The 21,455-nt window shown below is 35.0% G+C and overlaps 2 protein-coding genes across 8 annotated transcripts; both read right to left on the reverse strand.

The window, feature by feature from the left end:
- Positions 1-2,762: 2,762 nt before the first annotated feature.
- Positions 2,763-6,706, reverse strand: LOC110867731 (membrane protein of ER body 2). 2 transcript variants are annotated; one of them, XM_022116736.2, is made up of 5 exons: positions 6,276-6,706; positions 5,942-6,113; positions 4,476-4,685; positions 3,480-3,541; positions 2,763-3,401 (listed from the first exon to the last, which is right to left on the reverse strand). In XM_022116736.2, the coding sequence occupies exons 1-5, from the start codon at positions 6,306-6,308 to the stop codon at positions 3,300-3,302; spliced, it is 579 nt and encodes a 192-aa protein (XP_021972428.1). In that variant the 5' UTR covers positions 6,309-6,706; the 3' UTR covers positions 2,763-3,299. The 2 variants fall into 2 exon arrangements, with proteins under 2 accessions (XP_021972428.1, XP_021972427.1); XM_022116735.2 differs by having other exon boundaries at positions 5,900-6,113.
- Positions 6,707-8,805: 2,099 nt separating this feature from the next.
- Positions 8,806-17,416, reverse strand: LOC110867730 (histone H2B-like). Of its 6 annotated transcripts, none has more exons than XM_035975516.1 (4): positions 17,348-17,416; positions 17,134-17,236; positions 10,177-10,228; positions 8,806-9,276 (listed from the first exon to the last, which is right to left on the reverse strand). In XM_035975516.1, exons 3-4 carry the CDS (start codon positions 10,226-10,228, stop codon positions 8,900-8,902), a joined length of 429 nt encoding a protein of 142 aa, XP_035831409.1. In that variant the 5' UTR covers positions 17,134-17,236; positions 17,348-17,416; the 3' UTR covers positions 8,806-8,899. The 6 variants fall into 6 exon arrangements, 3 of the variants coding, with proteins under 3 accessions (XP_035831409.1, XP_035831411.1, XP_035831410.1); XM_035975518.1 differs by having other exon boundaries at positions 17,134-17,172; positions 17,348-17,407; XM_035975517.1 differs by lacking the exon at positions 17,348-17,416 and having other exon boundaries at positions 17,134-17,332.
- Positions 17,417-21,455: the final 4,039 nt, after the last annotated feature.

The raw sequence follows: 21,455 nt of genomic DNA on the forward strand, positions 1-21,455 counted from the left end.
GTCAAGGCTAGAGCGCCTAGGGCCCCTAAAAATACGTGCCCCAAGTTTTTATTTTGTTTACTTTTGTATATATCCATGTCTTGGGCAGCCATATTTGTTACTATTGTGTTGTATTTTTAATAAAACAAAAGGGTTAGGGTTTGTATTTTAGGACTAAAATACCCTCTCATACTATTTATAAGGAGTGTCACAGGTTATCTCCAGAATCTTTCTTATATTACTTAGGCAAAATTCACTTTGCTCCACTTTGTTAATGTCACTTTTATTTTTGAGTTAAATGCCAAAATGGTCCCTGAGGTTTGGTCACTTTTGTCACTTTAGTCTAGGGATGAGCAAATCGTTCCCGGTACCGGTACCGAATTTACCGAACTGGGTACTTTTTCGGAACCAATTCGGTACTGACTTTTAGGATTTTCGGTACCGGTTTTACCCTCAAATACCGGTACCGAACCATACCGAACCGGGTATATTCAGTACCGGTACCGGTACCCATTTTTGAGGATTTTCGGTACCGGATGGTACCGAGCTCATCCCTACTTTAGTCCAAAAATGAAACCTTTTGAATCTGGGTCCCTGTGGTTTCAATTTTGTTGCCATTTTCGTCTAAAATGAAATCTGGGTCTAATTTTTCAGATAACTACATGCCTTTTTGTTGTTTTCCTCCCTTTTAATGAAGGACAAAATGGTCTTTTAACAATTTGTTATAACATATTAAAAAGGAAAAAAAAATAAGATTCACCTTATAATAGAAACGTAAGACACAGCCAACAAACATCCATCTTTGCTGATTTCCCTCCAAAGTCCCGCGATTCAACCCTAACAATCCATGGTTGATTACGATGATTTGAATTGGTAATCGTCCATGGACAGTTCAAATCATTGTAATTGTCCATGGATTGTGTTAGGGTTCAATTGCAAGTCTTTTTGGAGAGAAATCAGGAAAATGGATACGTATCTATTTGATAAGGTCAATCTTTTTTTTCGTTTTTTAATATGTTATAATAATACGTTAAAAGACCATTTTGCCCTTCATTAAAAGGGAAGAAAAAGACAAAAAAGGCATGTGATTAACTGAAAATCAGACCCAGATTGGATTTTGGATAAAAATGGCAACAAAAGTGAAACCACCGAGACCCAGGTTTAAAAGGTTTCAGTTTTGGAATAAAGTGGAAAAAGTGACAAAACCTTAGGGACAATTTTAGCATTTACCACTTTATTTTTTTGTCAGGCAGTTTCTACGGATTGGCTTGGACGGTTTGAAGAAGCCAGTTCAGGTTGCAAAGTGTATGAAGTTGTCGATTTGAAAACTTTTATTTTTTGTGTCATATTCTTTTGTACTAGACTTTTTTGAACTAGATTTTTTGTGTTGTATTTTTAATAAAACAAAAGGGTTAGGGTTTGTATTTTAGGACTAAAATACCCTTTTTATACTATTTATAAATAGTATCACAGGTCGTCTTCATAATGTTTCTTATATTACTTAGGCAAAATTCACTTTGCTTCACTTTGTAAATGTCACTTTTATTTTTGAGTTAAATGCGAAAATGGTCCCTAAGGTTTGGTCACTACTGCCATTTTAGTCCAAAATTGAAACTTTTTGAATCTAGGTCCCTGTGGTTTCAACATGTCCATAATCTTTCTTATATTACTTAGGCAAAATTCACTTTGCTTTACTTTGTTAATGTCACTTTTATTTTTGAGTTAAATGCCAAAATAGTCCCTAAGGTTTGGTCACTTTTGCCATTTTAGTCCAAAAATGAAACCTTTAAAATCTGGGTCCATGTGCTTTCAATTTTGCTGTCATTTTTGTCTAAAATGCAATCTGGGTCTAATTTTTCAGATAACCACATGCCTTTTTGTCGTTTTACTCTCTTTTAACGAAGGACAAAATAGTCTTTTAACGAATTGTTATAACATATTAAAAAAGGAAAAAAAATAAGATTCACCTTATAATAGAAACGTATGACACAGTCAACAAACATCCATCTTTTAAGATTTCCCCCGAAAGTCCTGCGATTCAATCCTAATAATCCATGGATGATTACGATGATTTGAATTGGTAATTGACCAAGGATAGTGTTAGGGTTCAATTGCAAGTCTTTGGAGAGAAATCAAGAAGATGGATACGTTTCTATTTATAAGGTCAATCTTTTTTTCATTTTTTAATATGTTATAATAATACGTTAAAAGACCATTTTGCCATTAATTAAAAGGGAAGAAAAAGACCAAAAGGCATGTGATTAACTGAAAAATCAGACCCAGATTGGATTTTGGATAAAAATGGCAACAAAAGTGAAACCACAGGCCCAGATTCAAAAGGTTTCAGTTTTAAATTAAAGTGACAAAACCTCAAGGATCATTTTAGCATTTAACTCTTTACTTTTTTGTCAGGCGGTTTCTACGGATTGGCTTGGAAGGTTTGAAGAAGTCAGTTCAGGTTGCAAAGCGTATGAAGGGGTCGGTTTGAAAATTTTTATGAGCTTTATTTCCCAAACACGTATGTATACGTTTGTGTTTCATCTGAAAAAATGTACTATTTGGAATACTTGTTTATTATATATGTAACTTTTTTTTTTATGTTATTTTTATGTTTAGCCATATATAATTGTATTTAAGGGTATCCATTGAGTAATATAAATGGAATTTCCTGGGAATTATAAAATTCATAAAAATATATTTTTTGGGTGTAAAACAAAATGGTGCAGGTTGATTAAAAGGTGCGGCAATTATCAATCAATTCAATTTTTTAAGTGTGCAGTCCAGATCACTAATTGTTAATCAGTTGTATAAATGATACATTCTTGTCTTGCAAATTCAAGCAAAGGAACAATTGAAATAATACAAATAATCACGAATAACAAAACAAATATGAGCAATGTCGCTCTTTACTCTCACATTAGAATCACGAATAACGAAACAAATATGAGCAATGTTGCTCTTTACTCTCAAACATCAGACAGATGCTAGAGATGGGATGATGGCATGTGGGAGGAGAGACACACCACCACTCGAACTCAAGTCAAAAAATCCATGCTCCTCTATGAACCTCGTAAGCAGATTCCCAGCAACATAAAACACACTTGACACTAATACTGCGGTAGTAATATAGTACACCACGGTCTTAATGTACTCAAAAAATGTGCACTTATTGATGTAAGCCTTGAATATTGCCAATAATGATACACATACAAGAGACGCAATTGCAACTATTACGACTGTAAAGTCCTTGTCATTGGTCTCATGAAATGAGTACCCGTGTGCAACTGGTGGGACCATCCCGAACACGACGAAGGATAGTATTATGAAAAAACATGTAGTGGGAAAAAGTTTACTTCTCCAAGTAGCTCTTTGTACTTGGCCTCATTGTCAAACTTGTAACAATCGTCTCTAAGCTCCCAAAGCTGCGAATATGGTTTTTGTGATTAAAAGTGCTGCTAGTAAACATTTGTGATATGATTAAACAATAACGTTTTACTCACATTATGTCTGATGAAGAAGAACCCACCAGCAAGACTTGCGAGTGCCAAAGATATGATGCTCACTAAAGCATATTGAAGTATTATTTGTTAAGATTAAATATCAAACGAATATGGTGTGATGGAAACAATCTAGGTTAACAAATCAAACAAGGCCCAAAAGATTTATCACGTGTCACCAAGAAAATATCACCGTAAACCAATAAGGTTTAGTAAATTTTAGGAAAATTGGTTTTTAATAAACCAACCTTTGTCCCGTTGGTAAATAATAATCTTACCTACGTAATTGGTATACAATAATCCTACCTATCAACATATTGGTACTCAATGAACTTCCGTTAATTTTTTTTAACTGAAGCTAATTTTTAAGTTTTATTTATTACACAAACAGTCCCTGTAGTTGTAATTTACTAGTTTTAACTATTTTATAAAACAAAAAAAAAACCTCAAGGGACTGTAATTTACTAGTTTTAAAATAGTTAAAACTAGTAAATTACAACTACAGGGGACTGTTTGTGTAATAAATAAAACTTAAAAACTAACTTAAGTTAAAAAAAAATTAACGGAAGTTCATTGAGTACCAACATGTTGATAGGTAGGATTATTGTATACCAATTACGTAGGTAAGATTATTATTTACCCAACGGGACAAAGGTTGGTTTATTAAAAACCAATTTTCCTAAATTTTAAGGGGTTAAATATGAATAAAAATAATATGACTAAAAGATAACTGATTAAACACGTTTGAATGAGTTGAAAGTATCCTATGATGCTGCAATATGATTTTAGCCAAGCTGCCCATTCCACCTATTTTGCCAACTATACAAATAACAACCATCCGAACATGCAATATTACGGCCACATAGGTTAATCGATCTAGTAATATACCTAATTTGACCCGGAACAGGTATCCATCCCATCTTTTTATCATTTATACCAACGACGTGTGTCATATTTAACAAATATCAATCACTAGAAAAAGAACAAATCAAAACTTACGTGTTGTGGCATCAGAAGCAGCTGCGAATGCTACGACACTTAAGCTTGTGATCACCGCCATTGAACCTCCATACACAATGCTCTTCAAGATCTCAAGAAGAATACCATCAGATCCAAGCCATGGTCTTCCTCCTTCATAGTCAATATCGATTGTTACATCATGAATTCTTGGTGACTCACCGGTATCCAAAGAAGAACATTCAGAAGATACTGTTAAATGAAAGGATTGAATTTAGACAGTGGATGTAGAAATCAGAATTTATAAAGAATCACTAATTAACAGTTTTGCAATATCCAATTTCCAGTCATGATTTGTTACTTTTTATAAGATTAACTTGGCCTAATGATATCTATTTCCTATAATCATCTTAGACATGTTATGAATTTACATTGAGCTCGATAGATGGTAAACGGGCAACAAGTTGCGCTACTACTCCTTTTTGAATAGCAAAACTAAGTCTTTTAAAAACTACGTCCATCGATCTCGGGGTCATCTTGGTTTTAAAAAGCGCGCCCTAGGCGTGCCTAGGCGCAAGGCGCAGGGCTTGGGGCTTTTTTGCTTCTCGCCCTGTGTAATTACAGGAAGCGACAAAAAAAAGCGCATTTTTTGATGTTTTTTTGTGGGCTTTTTGGCTTGAAGCGCGCGCCTCATGTACCTTAGGCTTTTTACTGCATAAAAATGTTGTACCTTGGGTTTTTTGACTTGTACATGTAATTAAAATGGTATAATTAAAGCCGTACTTATAGCTATATTTTGGTTAAAGAAAGCTAAAAACCTATGGGATATGTATGGGATATATAAAAAAAATTATATAAACATATTGCGCCTCGGGTACGAAAAGCCCACCGCTTTTGCGCTTTGCGCTTCGCGCCTCAATTTTAGACCTCGTCGCTTTTGTGCGCCTCTCGCTTTTTAAAACCAAGGGGGTCATAACATTACTATGCATGACCTTTAAACTCGACTAAGTAGGTCCACAGCTTCTGGAGTCAAGAAACCAAAAGTATCAAAAGCAAATAAGATAAACACGTGTTGGTTGTCAAGACACACTTTTTTGTGTTTGATCACTTTGTTGTGGGTTTAAATCTCATAATAGTGACGTAATTTCTTGGTTAATATAAGTTTCATCAGTTGAAAGAAAAAACATAATGGAAAAGATCTTTTTAAATATAAGTTTGTGGTACCAATATCAAATTCCAAAATGTCCTCAACGTGTGCATCCGGATTCATGTAACATTATACAAACATGACATGAAACAAAATCCTAAAAAATGTGAATCAGTTTTTAGCTATAAAGGCAAAGGCAAAGCCTTTAATAACACCTAAGTTGGAAAGGGGAAGGTCTTGGGTTCAAGTCCCACAGATGTCAGAGGATTAAAGAAATTAGCCGTAAAGAAAATGTTTTTAGCTATAAAGAGACACTGACCCTCTCCGTACACTTGTTCATTAGACCATTTCGGAACACAACCTGTGGATGGAGCACTGAGTTTAGGAGGCTTTGGCTTAGGAGGCTTTGGCTCATCTGCAGGAGGCTTTGGCATATATGCAGGAAGTCTAGGAGGATCTGCAGAAGAAGGCTTTGGCATATCTGCAGGAGGCTTATTTTTGGAAGCAGCTACCTTTGGCCGCCATCGCTCCATCTTTGAAAATGGATTTGTTAGATCCAGGATGATAATATAAATTTTCTAAATAACTAAACACAGAACATCAATATTTTTTAGCCAGAAAACTCATAGATCAGCACTCATTTTTAAAACAATCTTTGAAACTATTCCGGTTGACACAATTTTTGAATTAATTACCTTTGGCCTTTCCTCATCATCAGATTCAGACATCTCTGAAACTTTTCTGGTTGACCACCGCCACAACAATAGGCTTTCGCAAGGTCTACCTAGGGAGTATGAGGCTTAAGCTTTGTCCAATGCGCCTAAAAGGTTGGTGCCATGATGATGTGGATGTTTTCCAAAGTTAAGGACCCATTAATTCCATCCTTAAATCGCCTGCAATCGAGAAGGTTCTTCAAAATGACGGGTGTGGGCTAGGATCTGATGTGGAAGAAAAGTTTATTATCACAGATGCTTCGGTGTTATTTATCAAGGCAGAGTGTGAAGGAAGTGGGCAACTAGTGATTTTGGAAGTTGATCGATAGGAAGGTGGCCTGCTTCATCTGGAGAGAGGGAGAGAATACAGGGGAGTTGCAGGTTTGATAAAAACTATTTGGGGGAGAAAAAGGGGGAATTCATATATAGTGGGATAGTTGATAGGTGAGGTGAATGGACTTAAATGCCCGTGCTAAACATGTGATCTGAAACTAACTTAATTTTCTAAGTGGGTTTTGGGTAAAAGATGAAACATGCAACATATTTTCCAAATAAAAGAATGTGACTGTAATTATTGAAGTTAAAGGTTATCCATTGCAATCCGTTACAAACATAAAGGACGAAAAATGTAATTTACCCTTTTTTTGTGAATGGGTACCAGGATATGAACTTATGAACTGGACTGATTCCAATAAAACAACATATCGCTAATGACAAAAAATGGTACTGATTAACATATGAATTGATTTTATACCACAACGTATGTTCATATCTTTTGGGTATACCACAACTTTGTTTTTAGATTTTCTCTTTCAGTTGTTGTAACGAACGTTGGTACTGTAACACATCAAACCGATATTATAACAACCTTAAAGAAAACCGACACCCTCGAATATTATCCGACACCCTAATATATTTTAAAATATTCCAATATGTCCCTAAATACACCCCATACGTGAAAACGGGCCCTGGATACCCTAAATATTATCAAAAATAATTAAAAAATTGAATTTTTAAGTTTGTCGCGGGCCGCGTAGACTTCTTAAGAGTCTTACGCGGGCCGCTAAAGATCAGAAAGGTGGCGCAGCCCGGTGATGACACATGTCATCATCGTGGCGAGTCTAGTCGCTGATCTGGACGAGCTACGCGTTGACCTGGGTTTGACGTGGGCGGCGTAGCCCATTGTTATCATTTACGCGGGCGGCATAAAAGCTGAAATCAGGCCCTATATAAAGGAGGTCTCGGGTTTCAACTCAAATCGTTCAAAATCTTTTCTGTATCTCGAATTCTCACATCATAGGCATTATACTCGAGTCCAATACCCCCCTAAATAGCGAAGTTCTGATCCGTTGTAAGTATTATAACCCCTGGATACGTATTAGATACGCTGCCTGATTGATCTAGGGTTCCGTAACGGCTGTCGTGGTTCTGCCCGACGTAGTCGTTGGAATGCCGTCTCGGGGGGGGGGGGGTATTACTAATGTTAAAATGGGTTATTATACTAACACGTGTGCATTTGTCTAAATTATAGATTGTCACCAGGAAACCCTTACGGAAAATCTAAGACAGCAGTGTGAGTTGATCCAACTTTTTGTTAACTGTTTTTACAAAACCTCACTTAATTAATTATATATTAAGCAGTTATTGAGTATTTGTAAGAATACAATTATCATGAGTATGTTGGGGTTTTGTATACAAAATTTGTTACCACCTGGTCAAGGAGTAACATTTCCACAAGTTGGGTCTGACAGTACCATGGATGTTAATTGTTATAACTTGGAAACAAATGTAATTACTGACAAATGTTTTTAAAACGCTTTTCAGGTAACAAACTGTGAAAGCCAAATAGAAGCCAGCTTGACAGCACTGAAGGCTTGAAAAAGTGGCAATAAAGTTATCTAAAATGAAATAGATGGTTTTTATTAAATAAAATAGGATTTGTTCCTATGAAAATGTGTGTAATGCAAACTTGGGTTTTATCCCATGTGTTTAATATTATGAAAATGTGGTATTTTACTCTGATCCAATACTTCCTAACTACGGTCCCGATGAAAAATTCCGCTGCCAAATTAGACAATACGCGATACCACCAAAACTGGCTCGCGGCCGCCTGCTCCTGGGGAATTAGGGATCGGGGGTTGCGACAGATATTGACCGAGTAACCACCGCTACGGGCGGCGCCATGGGGGTTTGAAATATTGGTCCCGAAATTAATATCACGACGTGATCATTCCTTCCCCACTCACACACATATACATACATACAAACATATATATAAAGCTCCATATATATAACCCCATTACACACTCAAGTTATATAAAGCCACTCTCTTACGCGTTTCGCCACTTGTCGCATAACGCCCCACAAAGGGCCTTATGACTACTCATGGCCTTAGCAATATATTGTTTTGGCATATATATAACCGGTGGAAAGATCAGTTTTTATGCCTGAGATTAACAACAGATCAATAACAGCCAAATCAATTAAACAAATTATTAGAAACAGAAAACAAATGATATTTCATTAACTTTGTACTGAACAAACAGATTCAATGAAATACAAATTTAGAGACTCGAAACCCTAAAACAACTAATATTTTAAAACCCCTAAGAGCTAGTAAATTTGGTGACCGCCTTTGTGCCTTCAGAAACAACGTGTTTCGCGAATTCACCGGGAAGAACAAGGCGCACCGCGATCCGAATCTCCCGTGAGGTGATGGTGGGCTTCTTGTTGTACCTTGCAAGCTTGGAACTCCCCTGAGCGAGTTTCTCGGAGATATCTTTGATGAAACTGTTCATGATTCCCATCGCCTTGTTGGAGATTCCAATGTCAGGATAAACCTGCTTCAACACCTTGAAGATGTAGATCCTGTACGTCTCCATGCTCTTCTTCGTTCTCTTCTTCTTCTTATCAGCGGTTACGGCTTCGGCTTCTTTCAGCAGTTTCTTTCCGGCCTTTGGCTTCATCTCTGCCCGTGCTTTCACTAATTAACAGTTTTGCAATATCCAATTTCCAGTCATGATTTGTTACTTTTTATAAAATTAACCAATATTTGGCCTGGTGATATCTATTTCCTATAGTCATCTTAGACATGTTTTGAATTTACATCGAGATAGATGGTAAACGGGCAACAAGTTGCGTCGCTACCCCTTTTTTAATAGCAAAACTAAGTCTTTTAAAAAGGTACGTCCATAGATCTCGGGGTCATAACATTACTATACATGACCTTTTGAACTCGACTAAGTAGGTCCACGACCTCTGTCGCCAAGAAATCAAAAGTATCAAAAGCAAATAAGATAAACAGGTGATAGTTCAAGGCACACTTTTTTGTGTTTGTTCACTTTGTTGTGGATTTAAATCATTTGTTAGTTAATGCCGGGGGTGTTTGTTGTTGTTTGGTGTTTTACCCGTTTGGGTCGAAGGTTGTTTTTTATTGAAGTTCCCCTTTCAAAAAAAAAAGTTAAAAGAAAAAACATAATCGAAAAGATCTTTTTTTTGAACGGCAAAACACTTTATATATTTATATATAAAGAGACAGCTAGAAACTGGGAAACAAAACAAAAAAAACAAAAAAAAGACAGAAACACAAAGACAATTACAACAACCTTACAGAATCAAAAATTAACCAATTCCATCCGGCTCCCAAACCGACACCAAACCCCCGTAATCGAAAAGATCTTTTAGATAAGATATCAATAAGTTTGTGGTACCAATGTCATCAAATTCCAAAATATCATCAACGTTTTCATCCGGATTCATGTAACATTATACAAACATGACATGAGACAAAATCCTAAAAATGTGAATCAGTTTTTAGCTAAAGAGACACTGACCCCCTCCGTACACTTGTCATTAGACCATTCCGGAACACAATCGTACGTACCTTTGGATAAAGCATTTTTGGAATCAGCTACCTTTGGCCGCCATCGCTCCATCTTTGAAAATGGATTTGTTAGATCCAAGATGATAATATAAATTTTCTAAATAACTAAACAGAACATCAATATTTTTTAGCCACCCGGCTTTAAACTCCCGCCCAAGAGGCCACACTTGAGCGTTTCCCTCCAACCGACGCCCCAACCCCAACCCCTGCCCCATACCCCCTAGTCTTATATTTAGGTTGCCATTATTTCAAATATATATGTTTTTTTTATTCTCTGTCATAATCAAATTGAATTACACCACCAACCAATTATTTAATATACTCAACCGAATTACACCACCAACCAATTATTTAATATACTCAACAACTCAATCATAATTTTGCATTTGTTCTATTCACCCATTTAATATGTACTTCATTTATTAAATAACTAGGTTATCTACCCGTGTAATACACGGATGGAACAATTTAAATTATGTAAGTCATAAATATACAAGTAAAATAAAGATAAATTAAATTAGATATTACATTAATTAAAGAAAAATTACAATTACAAGTCAAAATCTAACTACTATAATAAAAGAAACCAACTTTTGGACACGTGTCATTCATTGAAGGTATCCTTAAATTTATAATTATCTAAATAAGTAAATAATAAATTAATATTAAATCCTATCATACTTTAATAAATTATTATCCTCAAATCTAAATTGTTAATTTAATATATTTTTAAAACAAATACCTCTCTTATCTGCTTATCTTATATTAAATATATAAATAATAAATTAATATTAAATGTTATCCTAATTTATTAAAAACATAACTTTTTTGTTATTTGGTATACAAAATTATGTTTATTCGACTCGAGTAAAACGCGAGATTTTTAAGGATATAATTTTTTTTTATTTGGTAGATTTTTCAACCCGACTATACACGGGTTTTTTAAAGATATGACGTTTTTAGTATTTAATATACAAAATTACATTTATTTAGGATATAATTTTTTTTATTATTTGGTAGATTTTTCAACCCGACTATACACGGGTTTTTTAAAGATACGACATTTTTAGTATTTGATATACAAAAAATACATTTATTTAATCTATGTAGTACACATGGTTTTTAAAGATATAACTCTTTTTTATATCTATTCAACACGTGTAATATACGCGGTTTTTACGGATGTAATTTTTTATTATTTGGTAGATTTATTCAACCCGATTATACACGGTTTTTTTAAAGATACAGCGTTTTTAGTATTTAGTATACAAAATTACATTTATTTAATCTGTGTAATACACATGGCTTTTAAAGATATAACTTTTTTTATTATTTGATATATAAAATTACATTTATTTAACCCGTACAATATACAAGGTTCATAAAGATATAAGTTTTTATTATTTAATATATAAAATTACATTTATTCAACCCGTGTAATACACGGGGTTCTAACCTAGTGTCTTATAAAGTAATCATAAATCTCTAAATAGTTCCTTGCATATAAATTTGTCTTTTAATTTGTAACTTAACCATCTCTATCTAATGTTAGTAATTTTACTTCTACTCTTGAAAGTGTCGCATTCAACTTTCCACGAGTGAATACATGTTTAAGAGATGCTAAACTAATTAAAAAAATAATAGTAGGTTTTAAAGTTGAGAAAGTTTGAAAAAGTATTACAACAAACATGAAGTATTTACCTTTGTAACTTAACCATGTTAGATCTTGGCTTTCCAAGATCTAAGCTCCCGTCACAAATTATGCTAACCGATGATACCCAGGGTCATGGGTATCATCATGAAGTATTGAACAGGAAAAAAAAACATTACTCCTAAACAACAATTATGCATAACTGAGTAAAATAACTCATGATGGTGGTAATGATGATCATGCTTATGAAGGTGCTCATCTTTTTTTTTTTTCTGAACATCATCCTCAATAACCTAAATTCTAACAAACATATAAAGAAAACATATATTATGTAAATGCCCAGTTTAATGAAATGCGTCATAGTTACTAAAAACATAAAAAAAGACGACAATAAAGAGAAATAACCTTTATAAATCAAAGTCTCATATACCTGGAACATCATCAATGTCGATTTTCCAAATTTAGTACTTTTAGTTTAAGCATGCGGTTTATGGACTGCATCTAAATGTCATTTAAGTATTAAGATTTTCATTAAGTATAAATCAACACAAAACTTTAATCATCAAGGTAACTTTTTAAAAACAAAAAACACGATATGAATATATTAATATAACAATCTTCACCTTCTTGAAAAAGATATATCTTGTAAAATACTTCGAAAGTGTTTGTCTGACCTTTTTGATATGATTCATCAATTGGGTACATCATGACGAATAAACGGGACAATTTTGGATCTCACATCTGGTGGAATACGAACAGGGTGATAATTTTTGTCAAGCCAAACAACTGTTGCATGCGCCTCCCAAATGGGTTACACCAAAAAAAAAGAAAAATTATTCACAAGAATCAGCAGAAAACAAAACAAAAGATTACAGATTAACAGAAACCCTTGAAAGATTTTTTTGTCTTTTACCGTCTTGGTATCCAAAAGCAAGTTACCTCTTCATTTGGGATCTTGGTTATCAGATACCCTCACCCTCAAAACATATTTATCCTATAATTTTGTGTCTGATTGATCTGATCGACCCAACTTATATTGTTTTTACTTGTGTATTCAACCTATGAAACCTACTAATCCTGTCAAGAATTAAGACCAACGAACTGTATTTAGTCTATAAATAAAGATTCAAGATTCACACCCCCATTCATCTAAAACACAATGCACCACAACCATTCGTCTAAAACCTAATTCTGAAAACCAATGCTACTCAATAAGTCAACGTTCAACAATATTCATCGCCACCCCATTTTACAACAAACGTTATCAATATGCTATAACCTGATAGATTAGCGACGATCCATGGACATATAAGTGAAGTATTTGCTAGAAGGGGAAAAACTTAGGTAAAGTTCAGGTAGCCAATCAGTGAACATGACCTAGCCCCATCTGACCTCAATAATCCCTAATTTCCATTAGATAAGTTATAATGAAACCCCTAATCTTCGTTCAGCATTTAGAAAAGCAAAAAAAGAAGCAACAGAGTTCTTACCACTCAAGCAACCTGTAACACCTCGAAATTCTGAGTCCAATAATGTATTGACACGTGTCTTGAGTTTACACGTGGCATTTAATATTTAACAAAGGACTAATATTGACAAACCTTGAAAGTATGTAAATTCGAGGGTTATAAATGTCAAACAAGGGTAAGTATACTGTATAGTAACCCTAAAGATGCTCGTACCTTAAAACGAATAAATCATGGATCGTACGGAAGCGAAACGCGAAAGAAAGTGAGAGATTACAAGCTGCGGGGGTTAACGGTGTCAACATGTTTGATTATACCTCTGAGTGACCCTTTGACGTACCCAAAGCCTTGTAACAGTAAAATACGCTCACTAGAATATAATATATAAATTCCGCGAAGTTCCGTTTTAAAACGAGAAACTTATGACCAAATTCGTACGAGAGGGGTTAAAAGCGTCAACTATATAAATTAAGGCTTCTCGGATAATAAGTAAACTATCCGGGGGCTTAACAACACGGGTAAATAACGCGAGGTCCTTAATTATAATTAACCGAGGGCCATATCGCAAAGTTACCCCTTCAAACCCGAAAGGTCAGGTTATTAATTACCAAGATTTTGGTAATCATTGTAAAAAGATTTAAAAAGATTGTTTCTTAACCCCTTACGGACCGTAAAGGTCATGCCTTACGGACCGTAAGGGAGCGCATGATTGATTTAGATCCGCCACAGGCTTACGGACCGCAAGGCCTAAGCCATACGGTCCGTAAGCAACGCCCAGCGACAGAAATATGGCTGTTGGCTCTTTTAAGCGGCAAGACAATTATGGATGGGTTTTCCAGAGGCATGGGCGCCCCCCTACTCGACCCATAACACCTTAGGACACCTGCCCATCATCCATGCTCACTTGTAGACCAATGTGTGATGATCTAAGAGCTTGTCTTGCACTATAAATAGACCTCATTGTTCACAATTTAGAACACACCTCAAACACACTTCTCTGATCATCTCTGGAGCTTCCAAGCTTTATTCTAGCATCCTATTTCGTGTTCAAGCTTCTGTAAGTCGTTTAATTCCTTTGTGGTTTAAGTTTTACTTAGTAATGTAGCTAAAAATCAAACCGTCGTAACTACGGTTTGACTTCAAGATAAATCCTTAATGGCTCAGTCTTCTGTCGAATCAAAAGTGGTTATGTGTTGGTATTTATGTGGGTAATAAACCTCTGAAAGGGTTCCCCATGATCACCACTCCAACTAGTTCAAATGTCGAGTCAAACGCGTACTTAAAAAGTCAACAGAAAGCTATTTTTGCGATTCTTGCATAATCTGTAATGTAAACGATATGCAACCTGTTTAGACACTCATAAAACATGATAATAAGTATATAAACTTGTTTACGCTCGCTTGATTCGGCCATTTGCTATATTAACCCGGTTCGGAACCGAATGTCGCAAAAGTTTGACTTTTGCTTTGACCTCAGTTCTGGCCCGTTTTAGTGCAATGTAGATATGCCTTAGGACTCTCTTAGGACCAGGTTACATGATGGTATAAACCTCTGTGACCGGTTCGTTGTTTGTCCGAGTCTTTTACGCATTTCCGCTAATTACTTAAAAGTTGACCGTAACGCCCTTTTTAAAATAAAACGAGTATTTCGGACACGTGAAGGGATCATAACCTTGCTTACTAAATTCTAAGCATGTCCTTAAAGTTTCACGTCAATCCGAGGTCTAGAATAGGAGTTATGCTAAAAAGCGCAATTAAAGTAAACTTTTGTAATAAACGGCGCAATTAGCATAACGCCTACCTAAACCAAGATTTCGTCACCGAAACTTTTACCCACTGTAATAAAATAATATTTTGGGATTTTTAAGGATTTTTAATAAATTTTAACCTGCTCATAACCTGCGGTTATGGCTACGGTTCGGTAAATACCGAATATGCCCTTTTCGGCCAAAACTTGAGTTCTGCAAGGTCTTTTGACCCGATTCCAGTTGTTACTGATTTTAAATAATAAATAAGATATTTTAGACTTGTTAAACTGATCAGGAAACTCAGGTTTCCTGTAGAACTCAGAAATCCCCTTTAAAAGTCTTTAAAATGACCAGAAAACCCCTACGGGGCGTATAATGAACTAAAACTCGTTACGGGCATTATGGAAGGTATCCTACTGATACCACAACCTCTTTAAAGTATATTGACTTAGGAAAACAGTGTAGGACTCCTACGGTTACCCGTTGCGCCTATTGCGCGCACGGTTTGGCTTATGTAACTAGTTTACTTAGATTAGCTGATATGGGTCAAACCATATCATTTTGACCCCAAAATCCAGAGTGTGAATATTAAACCCGTATAAAACAAGTCTCCGAGCTTGTTGGGTCAGAATCACATTCCATTCTCGGTTTTCGCCTTTCACGCGATTAAACCGTACCTATCCCTCGAAACTAACCGGTCTAGGCTACGGCTAATATAAAGACCCGTTAGGATTCTAATAGGTTAATTTAAACCTTCGTTCCAGAATAAGGAGCCCTAGTAAAAGATACCTGTGATTTAACTGATTAAGGATAATACTTGCAAAGGTAAATACTTTTAACTTATTTTCCCTTATACGGGCTTGGGTTACGGTATATAAAATACCGCTTGATTGAGCATCAAATAATTCCATCGCTTAGGTGGTTAATTGAATAGTTTGATCGGCTCATTTAAACAGTCTTGTTACTTAAAAGCCTTTGGGGGGTTAATGACCATGTCCCGGATATCCTTGGCATCATTTTACGAAATGGCCACGACCTTGACAGTCGGGTGTAGGCGTACACCCGGTATTATGTCTATATTATTAAAAGACCTAGCCGATGGTTTACCCACCTCGGTTTTACGCAAATGTGGTGTGTCTATTGATCTTTAACCCGGACAGGATCCGGGCTACTGAACGCATAGAAGGAACATGTAATTCGTTCACAAGATTATAATTTTAAATAATTCTCCCAAGTTAAATAAACATGTTTATGCCATGTGCATCCAAACCAATTTTCAACCATTTTACAAAATGAGTCAGTTGATTGTATTTACCAGTGTAAACTGACGTATTTTCCCAAAAAGATTAAGTGCAGGTACTACACGTAATTGGCTGGTAGTAGCTCCCTAGCATCTAAGGAAGTCTCGCAAGCTTGATGTCTATCTGTTGAACAATATTTTTATTTATTTGATCCATCCTGTGGATACTATTCAACTACTTGTGATACAATTGGATATTACAGTAAATGGTTGAATTATATTTATCTTTATGCTTCCGCTGTGCATTCATATATTGTGGTTTGACTATATTGTTGCCAACTACGTCACGGTAATCCCCCACCGGGCCCACCGGTGATACACGTGGAAATCGGGGTGTGACACAACCGATGCCGCTACTCCTAAAAACCCAACCGCAACCTCTTGATATGACAATCATCATTAGAACACAGGTGTGTGGCCGCTCTATAAAAACAAAATTCGTGTACCCAAATTCAGAAACATATTTAGAAAATTGTCTCTTGAGTTCAGATTTCTTTCAATTAACTACCATCACAACCGTCGCAAACAACAACCCACGACCTATCGTCCATACTCGCCGCCCATTTACAGGCTTATAGCCCCAAACTTGTTGCAATTTGTTTGGTGTTGAAGGGATGTGTGGTGATATATGGTGGTGAGAATGATGTCTGAGGGGTTCACTTTCATGGCATACTTAATTACTACTTATCTTTAGTATTCATCATTTTGTTAATCTATGAATGTAAAATGATTTTATAACATTCATAGATCTGGTAGTAAAAATTAAATAACAAATTGCAACAATTATACTAACCTTGATTTGGGTGAAACAGAGAATGACATCAGAGTAACCCTAATAAACAAACATATCAATGTTTATTGATTTGGGTGAAACAGAGAATGTCATCGGAATAACCCTAATAAACAAACATATGAATGTTTAAGATAAATCAAGTAGAAATAATTAAAACAAAGCAAAGAATATGTAATATAAATTCAACTTGGGCAGGAGCAAATGAAAAGATTACCTATTGGAGGAAGATCGACCGGTTGGATCATATGAACAGTGTCATCGCCATTAGAATGCGGGAGACGCGATTAATGAAAAGTAGGTATCATTAAACCAATTATCCGGGTCGGATTATTTTACCCAAAGGGTCCGAGTGTCATTAGGCGGGAAAATCATCCAAAGAGTCCCTCAACAATCGACACGTGTTCCCACATGATTTTGTTTATTATAATAGTAAGATTTTAGTAGCTTGGTAGTTTTTTTTTTTTTAATTTCAGTAGTTTTTATTACAATGTTTTTATGTATGCAGAATGGTCGACACTCGTCAAGACTTTTACTTGATTACTTATATTAATTATCTACTCATTTAATTAATTGAATACATTTAATAATTTAAGTAAGTGAATTTAAAGAAAAAATGGGTAAACTTAAATAAAAAATGGGTGATGATGTGGAAAATGTAAGGATGTTTGTATGGTTGAAGATGAAATTGGTGGTTTTTAAGGATTTTGAAGGATATGATGTGACAGCTCATTAGGGAGCTAAGGGTGTCGTTTGCATTAGAGATAGTCTTATTGGATTTGGTGTTATTTTGGGTTAAACACCTATTTCTTTATATAGTTTTAATTGGAGGGGTATGATAAATAGACCTAACATAAGGATTAATATATCAAACTAGTCAACTTTTGTTAATGATTAACTATTTTAATACATTATTTTAATTTAAAGTCAAAAGTAATAATTATGTTTTTTATGTTATTTTGTTTTATAATACTTTTGTTACTTTTTTATATCTGGTTATATTATTATCAGTATTAATAGAAACATTAATAAATAAATAATCAAGACATTTTATTATAAACACGAAAGTGAAAAACTTCAATGATAAATAAATAAATAACGAGTCTCTAATAAAAAAAGTAAATGTGCAAACATTAAAACAATTAATCACCTACATCGACAAAACCATTTTCACGACGATAAAGTTGTGTATATAATTTTAGACGCCACATATACATGGTCTCCCATTCAGCCACAGACATGCTAATATTGCGAAAATTTTAATAAGACGTGATTATAAGCATCATACACCTTTATCCTCTCATTTTACTCGTAAGAATATAACTACACATAAAAGTTAACGAAATTCTCATTTTACTCATAAGAATATAACTAAACATAAAAGTTAACGAAAAAAATAGATATGTACTTTTTTAAGAAATGGGAAAAAGATACATACCTTTTTTCCTTTCTTTCGTTCTTTTATTTTGTGAACAAATTCATTTGAGTCTTCTTTTATACAGAGTTAATTACATAGATGGACCCTATGATTTATAGTTAGTTTAATGTTTAGGTACTAACTTTTTTTAACAGTTTTAGGTTTTATGATTTCAATTTTATAACACCTCTGGGTACTAACACCAAAATTAGTTAATTTTATCAATATAATGAGTAAAATACCCTTCCATTTTTTTAATTTTATCAATGTTACACCTTTGGGTACTATCACCAAATTTTATTTTAAGTTTAAATCAAGAGTTAATTACATAGTTAGTCACCATGGTTTACACAAACTAACAATTTAAGTTACTAATAGTTTAAAATCACTTCCTGTGGTACTAAATTTCCATTTCTTTAACATGTGGGGTATTAATTACATAGTTAGTCCATGTGGTTTACACAAACTAACAATCTAAGGTACTAATAGTTAACCATGGAATGAACGTTAATACCCCCCACATGTTAAAAAATGAAAAGTTAGTACCCTAAGAAGTGATTTTAAACTATTAGTACCTTAGATCGTTACTTTGTGTAAACCACAAGGACAAGGACAAACCCATTTTCCCGGAACCCGAGTAAGGGGGATACACCTGTGATATCGACACAAGCATGTTTCCCGCCCTCCCAACCAAAAACTAGCACGTCAGCCGAGCGTAAGGTGGACCTCCCTTTCGTCAGGTCTGTAAGAAAATTAATCGGTGCCTCTTTCTTTGCCGAGATCCCTGCTCGTCTGAGAATATCCATTAACTCATCTCGAATTAAGTCATGGTGATACTTAAACCCCGGCAACTCTCTACAGTGTAACGCATGCTCATCGTATTTATCCAGGCATGTTTTACGGCAGACTGGACAAGTTACAAAATTGAAACCATAAAACCTAAACCTGTTAAAAAAAGTTAGTACCCAAAGGTGAAACTAGCTATAAACCATAGGGTTCATATGTGTAATTAACTCTTTTATATACAAAAATCACCAAATTTGGTTTATTTGAAAAAGTTGAAGATTATACATTTAATCTGATAATTTTCCGCCCCAATGATGTTGGTGCGTTAGTTACTGACTTGGTACGTACATTTCGTCAATACCAACCTATAGCTGAGCAAGAAAATGTATCTGTCCATCATACTGACGAAGAAATTCAACATGGCATGGATGAAGATACTTTTCCACCTGAAGATGTTGATGTTGACAGTGTTATTGAAGTACCTGATCTGGATTACGATCCTAACGACAATCAGCATTTTTATGAAGTACTGGCTGTTCACGAGAATCCTCCTCTACCTGTTGCCAATGTGTATAAAGTCGAGTGGGTCCTAACATACTGATTTGTAAGTCTACCATGATTCCAAATAATTTAAACTTATTAATTATTTTCAAGATGAATTATTTTCATTTAGGTTGGTGCTTATACATCTTTATTTTTTCATGTGATGTAGGGTTTCCCAACATCTTTTGTTACAAATGTGCCGTTACATGATGTGCACCATATGACTGTTCATACTAACGATGGTGCTTCTATATTGATGGAATTGCGTTCTGAATATGCACATGGTAAACCGAGGTATGCTTTAAAAGGCTGGCAGAGATTCATGTGTGGAGTTGGTTTGGTTAGTGGTCGTCCGTATTTGCTACGTTATGAAAGGAACAATGGTGTTTTGATTATTTCAGACATTATATAACCATTTTAGTATTCCTTAAGCTATGATATAGAACGAATATAAAACAACTTTGTTTTTGTCAGTATTATATTTTATAATTGTTTAACTTTACAGACGTTTTTATCATTGATTAATTTCCTTTATTAATCATGCAATTTTCATTTATTAATATATATGTATAGTTATTTTTTAGAAAAATAGATTCACAACCCGTGAGTGTTTACGGGTGATAACCTAGTAAAAATATATATAAAGAGTAAACAGAATTATATAGCACATCAACATTGACTGAAAAATATCCCAAACTTCAAATTCACTTCTCACATATCCAGAAAAGACCCCTCTCTTGAACTGCCTAAGTACCCTTTTTACTTCTCCTCGCTCCAAACACCCCAGTATATAATAAGTATCAAGATATCTTGTCTAATTAATAGTGAAAAAAAAAGTTAAAAGCTTACCCTAAAACTCTTTTAGTTGCTTCCAGCAGAATTAATTGTAAATACGGTCTGAACCACGATTAGAGCAAATAGAATGATTCCAGCAAATAAAGCAATGATATTCCATGGACTGCTGAAGTAAGTTTTCCTCTACCAAGTTATATTTTTTGGCTAATAGCCGGGACCTCCTCGCGATATACTACAAGGGGTTCCGGTTGGTGTCACTCCCCCTCCACAAGATGTTGAGGAAAATGAAGCCGCCTTCTTCCTCCCAAGAGAGATAGAAAAATGGCTTTAACAACATCTAGGGAGCATCCATCGGCTTGGAGTTCTACAAAGATACCGGAGAACTATTTCCGGAATTTTGATTCTTAATGTAAAAATAGAGCTCCTTAAAATGATTTTATGTATCACTTGACCTATCTAGTTTAGGATTTTTTACTTTTATTTTTCTACTTTGTTTTTAATTTTTAGGATTACTATGTAATTCTCTCTATGTTTTAATAAATGATGGTTTTAGCTAATTTGGTGTTTGGATGATGTAGTAATGGATAAAACACACTCGGGATGGTGAAGGATAGTAAGGGAAACTTGAACCAGTACCCCATGCACGAAAACAGGGCCATCCGACAAAATTTTCTTCCTTACAGCAAGTTCAGCACGGGCCGTGCCCGCCCAACACGGCCCGGTGCTGCACAATCTGCAGGAAATGCCCAGTTCAGGTAACTGGACAAGGGGCGTGCTCACTGAA

This window comes from Helianthus annuus, chromosome 7 (assembly GCF_002127325.2).
Source record: "Helianthus annuus cultivar XRQ/B chromosome 7, HanXRQr2.0-SUNRISE, whole genome shotgun sequence".
NCBI lineage: Eukaryota > Viridiplantae > Streptophyta > Magnoliopsida > Asterales > Asteraceae > Helianthus > Helianthus annuus.